The 11,769-nt window shown below is 40.1% G+C and overlaps 2 protein-coding genes across 5 annotated transcripts in view; both read right to left on the bottom strand.

The window, feature by feature from the left end:
• The window catches only part of mcf2lb (mcf.2 cell line derived transforming sequence-like b), a 32,283-nt gene extending 31,518 nt beyond the window's left edge, over positions 1–765 (bottom strand). The window contains exon 1 of the mRNA XM_033324994.1: positions 632–765. The gene's annotated coding sequence lies outside the window, so the exon portion shown is untranslated. The remainder of the gene's footprint in view (positions 1–631) is intronic.
• A 300-nt stretch (positions 766–1,065) lies between these two features.
• The window catches only part of LOC113123554 (probable phospholipid-transporting ATPase IH), a 28,567-nt gene continuing 17,863 nt past the window's right edge, over positions 1,066–11,769 (bottom strand). The window contains exons 19-31 of one of the 4 annotated variants that reach the window (XM_026295730.2): positions 11,485–11,718; positions 11,131–11,308; positions 10,932–11,034; positions 10,685–10,830; positions 10,223–10,282; positions 9,459–9,586; positions 9,225–9,360; positions 8,724–8,747; positions 7,716–7,781; positions 7,357–7,460; positions 7,092–7,257; positions 4,897–5,114; positions 1,066–4,084 (exon numbers count right to left, since the gene is read on the bottom strand). In XM_026295730.2, coding sequence (XP_026151515.1) covers positions 4,929–5,114; positions 7,092–7,257; positions 7,357–7,460; positions 7,716–7,781; positions 8,724–8,747; positions 9,225–9,360; positions 9,459–9,586; positions 10,223–10,282; positions 10,685–10,830; positions 10,932–11,034; positions 11,131–11,308; positions 11,485–11,718 — 1,531 coding nt within the window. In that variant the 3' untranslated portion in view covers positions 1,066–4,084; positions 4,897–4,928. Of the gene's footprint in view, positions 4,085–4,896; positions 5,115–6,285; positions 6,401–7,091; positions 7,258–7,356; positions 7,461–7,715; positions 7,782–8,723; positions 8,748–9,224; positions 9,361–9,458; positions 9,587–10,222; positions 10,283–10,684; positions 10,831–10,931; positions 11,035–11,130; positions 11,309–11,484; positions 11,719–11,769 lie in introns of those variants that run through there. The other 3 variants (XM_026295732.2, XM_026295731.2, XM_026295733.2) reach the window with 3 other exon arrangements.

The raw sequence follows: 11,769 nt of genomic DNA, 5'->3' as shown, positions 1-11,769 counted from the left end.
TAATGGTCATGCATCTGTGCTTATGTGACATTGCCACCATGTGATGAAACAAGGTTATGACAAAAAAAGGAGGGGATTCTTACTAAGAGGCATATTTCTGTTCATATTTCCCACAAAGTCCACAATTCAATTCAGCGTTTTTTCATTATGAATGACACAAAATATTTTTTGAGCTTGCAAAATCTAAACATCTTCTAGGTATTTCAGATTTTGTATACTTTGGAATTGTATCCTGAGTGAAAATGTGCAATGTGTACATTGTGTAATTATGTAGCTGATTAACTATGTTTTCTTTCTTTTTTTAAAGTTTTGTTTTGTCTTACAATGGTAGTACTCAGCATTTACAAAATGTAGTTACTGTAGTTGTTTGACAAAGTTTTGGATGGTATCTACTTGTGCGATCTGTTTTGTGCTTTAAATTGTTACAGGAAAGTGTATATGTAATTTTGTGCATTACAATACAAACTTTACGTTAGATGCACCGACATATTGCTTTGCCTACTCTGCCATGCTAAAATGTCTTCTGTGAAGTTACTAATTGTCATGGAAAAATAGTAAAACGCTTTAGAGGCTTGGGTGGTATGAAATGTACAAGTTTGAAAATGAATAAAATCCGGTGAAATGTCCTTACCAAACCTCTGCAGTCCGTTTCTAATTTCAGCTTGATGCTAGCAGCTAATGCTACATTAGCCGCTGCTATCACGATAAAAGATTTTTCCAAGGGCTCAGAAACAGCCCGAGGGGACTGGAGCGGGTGAGGCCATGGTTGGTTAAACATGATATGACGGGATGGCGTGATAGTTTAGTTCAGATGAAGACAGGAGGTAACACACACCTCACCCAATCTACTTCCTAGCTTAGGTACAAAACCCTAACCCTTGTTAGCACACCTGAATCTCCAACTGGTGGCAGTCAAGGTGCATTGTGGGTAATGAAGGCGCAATGGGTTTGACGATTAAAAAAGTAAAAATAAATATAAATAAATATGATAAATAAATATTATAGTTCAGTAACTGATACTAGTGGAGAAACAGGGCATGAAAAATGGCAGGAAAAAAAAATACATAAATTGTATGACCAACTGACCAACAGTGGCATTTTTAATATACAATGTTAACAGAGGACGAGTGTTTTCACTCTTTATTACAAGCAGAATGACAATACAGTGCTTTGTCCTCATTTGCTACAGACAGGCTGGCAAAAAGTCAATAAGTGAACTTTTAAAATCTTTTTCAAAAAAAGAAAAGAAAGAAAACAATTTCTCAAAACCTGTTTAGTAATACAAACAGTTCTGTACTGAAGATATGATATGAAGAGTGCTGTTCTGAGCACAGAAGTCGATATTTCAAACCTTTGCCAAGCTCAGGAGTGACAGGATGAGCACCTGCTGTTGTGCTGATGGACTTAGAAAAGCAGTTTGACATTCTGATCAGCAGAAGAAGGCTGGTGCAATAAACCCATTTGAGACAGAGGCTTATATTTACAGACAGTTCATTCCTAGTCAAGTTATTTGGTCACTTTTCTTTTCACCCACTACAATCTTTTCTTTAGAAAAATAACTTGTGAGGAAGAGTGAATGCTTATAAACCCGAGCCGACAGACAATAGACCTTGTTTTTAGGGGAAAACTGATCTGCTGTAGAACAAAGTGCAGTGTGTAGACCTACTGGTAAATCTCTATTTGATCATATAATGTATATTTTGCTCTCATCTTGATTACAAACCTGAATACACATTCTAACAGAGTTAAAATATAGTCTTCTCTCTGTGATACAAAAGTAACAAAAAGAAAAAAAAATATTCACAATGGACAACACAAAATTTCACAATTGAAAAATTAAGCTGTGGAGGACTTTTGAAGAGTGACTGCAAAGTATTCCCCATTATGCCATAAAAGTAAAATAGACCTTATAGCATTACAGCGTCAATGACTGGTATGTGAAATGTAGAATATATCTAGATACAATATGGCAACAGCACAATGGTGTGGGACACTGCATGACAAGATCCAAGGCCCATTCCATAAAACCACAGAGGTCAGGACCTCTAGTCCCAATAAGCCCAACACTCGTGTGGCATTTGAATAAGAAAAATACAAACCAGTAAGACAAACTGATAAATCTGTGCCCCAATAAAAAAAAATAAAAAAAAAGCTAAACATCTGTTATTAAATCTATACATGTTGGCAGACTGTGATGCATATGAAAATAAACTGTATAAACATACAAAATGCTTCAGCATGTGACATTCACGACTTCCCGAGTCAGTCACTCGCTATGTAATGCGACAGATATGCTTTGGACAAAGAGGATTTCAGGCGCAAGAAACACAGAAAAGAGGTTCATCCATAATGAGCTACAATCTTCAGCTGGAGGACATGATGGACAAATCAGTTAAACATTCTTATTGATTTGATTGTGACATCGCCAATTCAAGTCCTTCTTATACCACACGACACCACTTCTCAGTACAATATCAAATATTTAAGTTACATCCATTCAGTGACAACCATCAATATTTTTTGAACAATACCGAAAAAAACTCAGATTAATGCAACACAGGGAAAACCCTTTATGATAACATGACATTAGCATTCTTGTACTAACTTTTGCATAACACAGAGCATGGCAGAAAACACACAAGCACAAAGCAACAATGAGAAAGCAAGTAATTTAGGACATCCATAAAGAAAGACTGCTGCTGTTACACTACATAGCCACATTGAGGCAGGAGTGGGTACGGTGTGCTAATCGTTCAGGAGAAATAAAAAGTGATGATTGATGTCTGGGAAGAGGAGGACAAGGGACAACCGAGAGAACAGATCAGCATGTAACAGAGAGATCCAACATGCAACAATGGCAGATAACAAGAGAATCAAAGCTATACGCTATAATGAGTGTAAAAGAAAGGAGGAAGAGGAGTAATAGGCACACTGTACCAGACATATATGCCCTCTGAACCTCCCTGTACTCTCAAAAACATGTTTAAATTGATCTAGAAATATAATCCCACTGAAAACAGTATATATGAATTAAGGCAGGGTGGCTAGAATACTGCACATCCCTCTTCAGATTTTCCCCATTTTTCTGTCAGCTGATGTGTGTGAGTCTAAGGCTTCGTAATACACCACTTCTGCTTTTTTATCCCTTGCTCCTTTGGCTCCTAGCCTGCTGCTGTGTGGTTACCTATAAGGCAAAGGTGTGTCACATACAAACATATAATTACAGGCAAATTCATGCATACACTCACTCACATGCACACGCACGCACACCTAAAGGGCTGAGCTTGACGGCTATCCCTTACTTGGCCAGATCACATACTGTACATAATTGTATAAAGAAGCAAAAGTGAAAGGAACAGGCAAGAATGTGAGACTGAAAGTGAAACAAGGAATACAAGAAGGCTCGACTGTTAACATGCTGAGACTGGACAGCTCCACAGTGCAAGAAACAATGCACGAATGCATATGGTTCCCCTTTTGTTCTTAGACTTCTTCAAGTAAGTGTTTGAGCAGGAACAGTAAGACTAAGACAGGGACGACAGTTAAACAAAAACATGTAACCAAAGTATGAGTATATAAAGTCAAGGGAATAATATCTAAAGGGTTGTACACTCAGGCATAGCCCAGAAAATGCACATAGTGAACTTTGCATGGAGTGTCCATGCTTTTAATGTGTGTGAACATCTTTGTATTTTGCTCTATAAATTCTTGATCCTTGAGATGCAGATCTTGGTTGCACATCTTGAGATGCACAGTATGCTGTATATTTTAGCCCACACGATTCATATACACTCAAAATCTGTGTTTGTGTTCACACAGAGGTCTCTGGCCCTGGAGCATAGTAGGCGAATCCCGCCCCTGAGAGACGAAGCATGTAGGGGCTTAGTGAGCACAAGTCTGCCCCTCCACCTTCTGCCAAGTGGACCAGTAGTTTCTCAGGCAGGGGGTCAGGCCTGCAGAGTGACAATGTCTCCACAGCACCAAGGTGAAGGTTAGAGGAGTCCATGCTCGTGCCTTTGTAGGATCGACGAGAGGACAGTGAAGTCAGCTCAGCCACGCCACCCAGCAACAGCTTCTCACAATCCTACAGAGACAAAGAACAGATGTACCATCACCAAAAAATTAAAAACAGAAAAGACAAAATCAAAACGACAGAAACATGCAAATCAAAAAACAGATGAGAAAAAGTGTGAGACGGTTTTGATTGAACAGCAGGTTATAAGCATCAGGTAAAGGTTTGTTTGGTGTCCAGTTCAAACTTTAAAGATTAATGGCTCCAACGTACTGACAAATTTTTCTGATCACTAGCACAGGATTAATAGTGATGTTGGGTTAAACATGCTTATAAATGAAAACAGAAATTACACTTGCAATTACACCCACCAACACCAGATGTCACCAGTGTGTCTGGTACAAAATAACACTTCTCAAATGCACAGTATATAATTTGCTGAGCTGAAGATCCACAACCTTTAGTGTTAGTCCCGAAATTTTACTTTCACATCTGTGTTAAGCTTCAGTCCAGAACCAACAAACAGCGACAAGCTGTAGCCCTACTGCTGACAAATAGCAAGAGAATTTAGTTGGAAAAGGTCTAATAAGGAGAGGACAACATGTCTCGTTTGGCTGCTACCCAGATCAAACTAATTCCCATCCCAAATGCAGTGAGAAGCAAAGCATGCTTTGAAACCAGCACTGCAGAATTAACTGGAGATTGTGATTGTGAAAAGTAGGTTTGACAGAAGGAAGCACACTTATGCAGGCTCAGCCCACCCCCCCAAGCCTGCGCCATATCACGACAGTATGCCCCATGCAGTGCAGAGCAGCAGGAAGCATCAATGGCAGCATCATTAAGAACCCGATTCCCCGCTGTCAGTGCCCGCTGTGTGCTGTTACCATGGTGACCCTAGCCCGCCCAAGGGGGGACTCTAGGGTTTGCTGAGCAGGGTACTGTCGCTGCGTGACATCATGGAGTCATAGGTTCTAGCTGCTTTTTCTCCACTGTCTCTCTCACAGGTCCTATCAGGGTGGAGCAGGTCCTGCTCATTGGATCCATCTCCAACAGCAGGGCCAGGAGCCACACAGCCCTCCAAGGCCCCTGCTGCCCTTACCTTCTGTGGATGACGTTAAAGGAAAGGAGGTGATAATGAAATCTGATCAGAGCTAATGCCTTGTGCCTAGTAATATCCAGCTTAAAGCTTTATGGAGTTCCTTGCATCAAATCACTGCTCAAAATGCGGCCAAGATTTATAAGAAGTGGTGATTATCAGTTGTGATCTTTCAGGAATACTGTAGATATAAAACATGCCACGGACCAGGCTGCCAATCCACAGATTAGCATTGAAAACCTTTTTCCTATAAATCTGATTTAAGTTATAAGAAAGCCTGGAATGGTTTAGTGATGACAACAAATTAGGACTTCAACTAACTTCCATTAATTCTTAATAGATTTATCTATAAAATGTCAGAATGTAATGAAATTTGCCAGTCATACTCTCTCCGGCCCCAAGGTGATATCTTTAAATGACTCTGTCTAACAAACATTCTCAAACCAGAAATTATTCAATGCAAAATAATAAAAAAAAAACAACTATTCAACTATAAAAAATTATTCACATTTGACCTGAGAATGCTTTACATTTTTGGTTCAATTATTACTTAAATAGATCCAAGTGTTAATTTTTTTTCAGATTAACTAACTGATTAATTACTGTTCATTTCTCAACAATATGCTCAACAATAAATAATGAACATTAAATCAGTTATTTAGACCTAGAACTGTAAGCCAAAGCTATTCCTGTCATAATTAAACCTAGCATGACAGTACGGCTACAACCAATATATATTCATTAACTATTCATATTTTTACAATTACTCTATGAAATTGTCAGTAAATTGTCACCAAAATGCCCATTTTCACAAAACAGAACGTGACATTTTGCTCTAATTAACTAATTCCCAACCAGCCATAATATATCATCATTAAAAAATACATGACAAGTTGACAACATGATGGACATAAAAACACTGTACAACGCATGCAACTTACATTTCTTTGAAAAAGGACACAAAACACATGAAATACACAATGGAAAGGTGATTTCATGAATGGCAGATGAAGAACACTAAAAATGTGACCTAGAGTACAAACCAGACCATGTGGCATCATTAATAGCATCTTTACAGTTAGTTTCACATTAGGGGAATGTTGAGATGGTGGTAAGTGATTCACACTGGGACATGCCACCATGCATACAGAGATGAGGGCTTAAAAGAGAGAGTCACCTCCTCTTCCTGCTCCTCTCTTGTCTCTCTGGGCAAATCAGAAACTCATTCTGCTGGAGGACTGAGAAAGCATGAAGATGGTGGACGGCTCCACAGTAAGGCACGGGCGAGTGGACTGCAGTTACCACGAAAGAGCAAGTGAGTGCAGAGGGCAGAAGTCACAACCACACAGGAACAATGGGGGTAATAAAAGGAAAGAGAGGAGAGAGGATACAGTAATGAAGAGGGAGGGAGAAAGAGGAAAAGGGAGGATGGTAGTAGTGAGGATAAGGCATAAAAAGGTGAATTAGAGGAAAAGACACAAAGGAACAACGAAAGATTCATTGATTAGGGTGGTCCATTAGGATGCAGTGACAAGAGAGAAAAGAGAAGAAAGAGCACAGGAGGAAGAAATTTATCAGACCTTTCACACATTTTTACATTCAAGGTGGAGCTTGTTTCACAGGAAGGTGAAGCTAAGCCACAAGGAAGAGGAAATCATACAAAATCAAGAGGATGCTCAAAGCTATTAGGGGTAGAATAAATCTACAGCATTTCCGTATTGTTTATTACTATCATTATATTAGGATGTGAAAGAATCGTACTTACTATACCAGATCACTTAGGTTTGTGAACTGACATGTACTGCCAAAAGGTGAGATTTAACAACTGATTTCTTTTAAAAACGGGAGAGCTGTAATTAGTCATCGGTTAATGGCTTTAGCAAAGCATTAAGTTAACACTATCAGGAGGGGAAAAATCTAAAACATGGGAGCAATAAAATTTAAAGCTTCAGTTTCATTGTCATGTTGGTGCCAACATCCTACCTGTGCACGTTCTGTAGCTGTGGGACATATGGCCCTGCAAAGGACCTTCTTGATGACATCTGGCAGCAAGCTGACCGTAATAAGCAGGATGATGCTGAGCCAAGCTGGACCACTGGACAGCATCTGCATGAACACGTAGTACATCCTCTGGTAGTTCAGGAAAGGCCTGGGCAGCAACAAGGTGTACAGAAAAGAACTGGTTTTCCAGAAGTGCTCTAATCAAGACAAAGGTTAGCGACAGCAGTAAAAACAAAGCAAATTTTACCAAATGATGCCTCCCCAAAGAAGAGAGAAAATAACATAGAAAAGTAGCGACCCCCAGATGACAAAGTGATTGATCCAGGTCCAATGGTGTGTGTCCAAGGCAAGCTGAAGCAGACAGAATATATACATTGTAAACACCAAACCAGTCAATGACTCCACCTTTACACAAATTAAGCAGCAAGTGTAATCAATCATCTATGTAACATAATGGTTAACATGCACCACAAGCTTGTCAACACATACTAATCAGCCACATGTGCAATAATAATAAACTATTCCAAATGCCAAGATTACATAACACATTAGACACAAGTGTTTTATTTCCTCTATTTGATTTTCCAAAGACACATGCTGACACACCTTGAGAGTAACGGTGAACACCAGCACAGTAAAGACGAGAGTCCCAAAGGTCCAGTTCCCAAACATCTGCAAAGTAAGAGGTGAAGAAGAGGGTTAGTCAAATCACACATCCCTCATCACGGATTAGGGAGCATCCTATAGCTTTATTGTGCATCTATGAGCACAAAAACGAGCAGACAGAAACCTTCACTGGGGTGTAATCTGTCTAGAAATCTGTAAAAATGCACATTCTCTGCAACTTTCTTTTGAGGGTTTGAGCCAATAAGCCAAAAATATTTTCACTTCACCTCTCAGCATCCTCATTTTTCTACATGCTGAAATCCTAGAAAAGTTTAAGCAGACATCTGGAGTGAACAGATGGAATGACAGTTGGGAGGGAGAGAATGAAGGAAGGAGGAAGGTGGAGGATCAAGACAAAGAAACCGGGGAGTTTATGTAATAATCACAGTTGGTCATTCATATATGTTTGCTTCCTTTTAGCTTTGAAAAACAATAATAGTGAAAATATTTTAAACCCTTTTTTTTTTTTTTGTCAACAGTGATGAAAAGAGTTTAGCCACCTCATGAGCGCTAAAGCAGTAAAATGAAATAAAATAAAATAAAATAAACAACCAACCCCTAGAATGCCGCCATAAATACATGGATACACACATACACACACAAAGACATTAGACAGAAAAACAAACAAATGTTGGATCCTAGTCTACAGAACCTACTACCATTACTCTATTTACTACCACAAGAAAACACAAAGATAATGTGGGAGAGCATCTAAGATTTCTACTATGTCAGTGGAGTTGTTAATATAAGGTGCTGTACAGGATTTGGGGCTTTACAGAGATTAGAGGAATAATGGAGCACTAAAAAAACTACACATTCAAATGAAGGTGCATGGATGATGTGACGTGAGAAAGGATGAAACGGTCAAACTGAAAGCTAAAACGGTACGACAGGAACTAAAAGAGCGTGAAAGACAGAGAGAGCTGACAGGGAGAGAGACAGGCTTACCATCTGTGTGTTGGTGGTCATAAGCTGAGGAAGAAGAAGAGGAGCAAAATAAAGAGTAAGGAAGCAGAGAGAAAGAGGGGGAAGAAAAGAGAAAAGAATCAGGACAAAAGATAAAATGAATTCCAGGATGTTTCAACTTAAAAAACAGGACCAAAGGCAATCGAAAACCGTTGACATGATACAAATTAACAATACAGAGAAAGATGCTATTGCGTTGTCGATATGAATGGAGATCCAATGTTGCTGACCTACAGGGAAGCCCCAGGACAGAAACCTTACTGTTACAAATCCATAAAAACAATAACATGGCCACGAAACCACCTCATAACACTTAACACCTCTTTCATGAGAATCCAATGAAGATGGATGAGTGTTCATAAAGACGGTGCTTAGTTTATATCCATTACTCTCTTTTAATTTCCCTACAGAACACCCCACGATTATTTCTACTCATTTCACAAGATGACAAAACTCAGTGCCTCCGTTGACCAAGAGACTCACCTGGCCATTGCTGGTGAAGGTGGTGTTGTCAAACAGGAAGTAGGCACCAAAAAAGAAGATGACCGCATCAAACACACCAAGGCATGTCCAGTACAGGAAGACAGGCCAGCGGAGGAGGGAATTCTTCGCTATGTCCCTAAGAGAGACGAGTGAAAAGAAGAAAACACATGAACAGTCATATAATATTTTTGCTAGCAATGAATATAGGGGTCAGGTATTTTCCTCCAACCTCACCTATACAAGGAGGGCTCCCTCTTCAGTGTCTCTATGGTGACATGCTGCTCAACCAGGCTGTAGAGGAGGATGGGGAGTGAGGTGAAGCTGATGTTGTATAGCGTCAAATAGGCGGTGTCGTACAGAGGCTGCCAGGGGACAAACGTAACACAGACACCATCAGAAGTGAAGGGCCATCTTAGTATTTAAAGATGCATTACATTTTTTGGGCAATTTTGGTGCAGCAACAAACTGAAAATACAACATCTGACATAATAACACCATACAAAGTTGTTATCACAACTGCATATATCCAATATACATGAAGCACTATCAACATTAATGTGGAGATGACCTTCAGGTGACAAATATATATAATTCCTCTTTTGGGTCTCAGCTGCTAAATGCAGCCCTACATTCACCAGCTCGTTACTAACTCTGCCTGTCAGTCCGCTGGGGATGTGCATGTAAACCTGAACTGGTTTATCAGAGCTTTTTCACTACCAACAAGGGCTAGATGCCCTTAGAAACAAGACTGATGCGAATGGAAACCACACTTTAGTGCTGAGGGGAAATATTATTCAGGTGATAAATCCTCCACGAGCGACACCTGCCATAACACAGATAATCACTTGATGCATTGGTAATAAGTTGTTGATAATTGCAACATTAAAAATAAATGTCAAAATGAAGCTTTTTTATATGCAGTAAGCAATGTTTTTAAGCAATGTACATATTACATTGGGTGTATTTCATATTGTAACCCTAGCACTGGAAAAACATACCTGCTGGGAGAACCCACAGAAGAACTGATACAGGAACTGAGGGAAGATGAAGCATACGTTCTGGAAAGGTTTCAGAAGGGGAAAAAAACAAGTGGAGAAAGTAGTAAGCTTGAGACAATACATGTGAAGAGATTTTAAGAATCTAAAAATGCTACAATCTACACATTTCTGTTTGCACAGAACTATAAGCTATAAGCTCACTGAGTGGGCCGCAAAGAGCTGGCTTGCCAAAACAAAAAAATGAATCAGTTGGCAGGGTACTGCTTGCTGTGGAAGCCGCCCACACTCATCATCGTGGCCATGAATCCTGGAGAGAATGTTGCACTGGGGATTCATGAATCCAGTAATCTGCCAGAGTAGCTGCAAAATCTGGTTCTTTGTAACTCAGTGTTGCACTGGGAATTACGATAAAGTGATTAAAATGTGTGAGCCACTGGGGCAAACAAGACATTCGTCTAGTACCTTGTAGAAGAAGTACTGAACAAGCTCAGCAATGCGGATGTAGTAATAGTGGCCATGAACAAGTAACATTTTCTTCAGATGTTTAAACTTCGGGATAGCATAGTCACTGTTTCTTGCTGCCTGCCGGCCTTCTTTACCCATGATGCCTGAGGAAACAAAAAAAAAAAAAAAAGCAGTTCAATATAATCAGATTTGAAAAGTAACACAGCCATAAGCTTTACACAGCTTATAAATGAAATGAACTCACCAATGCCTACATGTGCTTCCAAGATCATGCTAACATCATTGGCTCCATCGCCAATGGCCAGGGTTATGGGGTGCTCCTTCGAGGCTTTAATTAGCTTCACGATCTGCAGAAACAAAAACCCCATTACAGTCCCTACCACTGCCTATCATTTAGAAAGCTGCCCGGAGTATAGATGCAAAAGGAAGTGCAGCTCTGTCACCTGTGCTTTCTGCAGTGGTGCCATACGACAGCAGAGAACAGCACTACAGTTGCGACAGATCTCTAGAAAGATCTCTCTGTAGTTGCCATGGCCAGCACCCTCCTGGTTAGGCTTTAATACTGCAGACAGAGTGGCCCCGTCAATGATCAGACCAAAGTCGAGGCAGTCTACTGACAACCTGGAAGAAAATATCACAATCACAAGTGGGCTTTATCCACACACAGTCAATTGTAGGTCAGTGTGCAGTTTTGAAACACAACTGAACAAATGTTAAGAGTACATATGCTGAAGACTGTGATTATATAATTCACCATGTGGTGTAGCACATGCTGTAGATGAACACACATCTCATACCCAGAAATAGAGCGTTGTCTGAGAACAGTTCTATTTAATTCGAACAGAACATCATGTAGACTCTGCTCTTCTGTGCGTTTCTTAGTCAGCTCCAGGATCTGTGTGCTGCGACGGAACAGCTTGCTGGCGTAGCAGGTAGCAGCTGCCGTCTCCATTTTGTCTCCTGTCAGGACCCAAACTTTCATCCCAGCCTTGTGCAGTGATTCAATGGTGTCTGCAGCTTTCTCTTGGAGCCTGCACATCAATAAGTCAATAAGAGTTTCAGCCTTCGGTCGGGTAGGGTGA

Source organism: Mastacembelus armatus, chromosome 21, assembly GCF_900324485.2.
Source record: "Mastacembelus armatus chromosome 21, fMasArm1.2, whole genome shotgun sequence".
In the NCBI taxonomy this organism is placed as follows: domain Eukaryota; kingdom Metazoa; phylum Chordata; class Actinopteri; order Synbranchiformes; family Mastacembelidae; genus Mastacembelus; species Mastacembelus armatus.
Note: the sequence above shows the minus strand (reverse complement) of the source record. Positions and strands in the feature narration are given on the sequence as shown.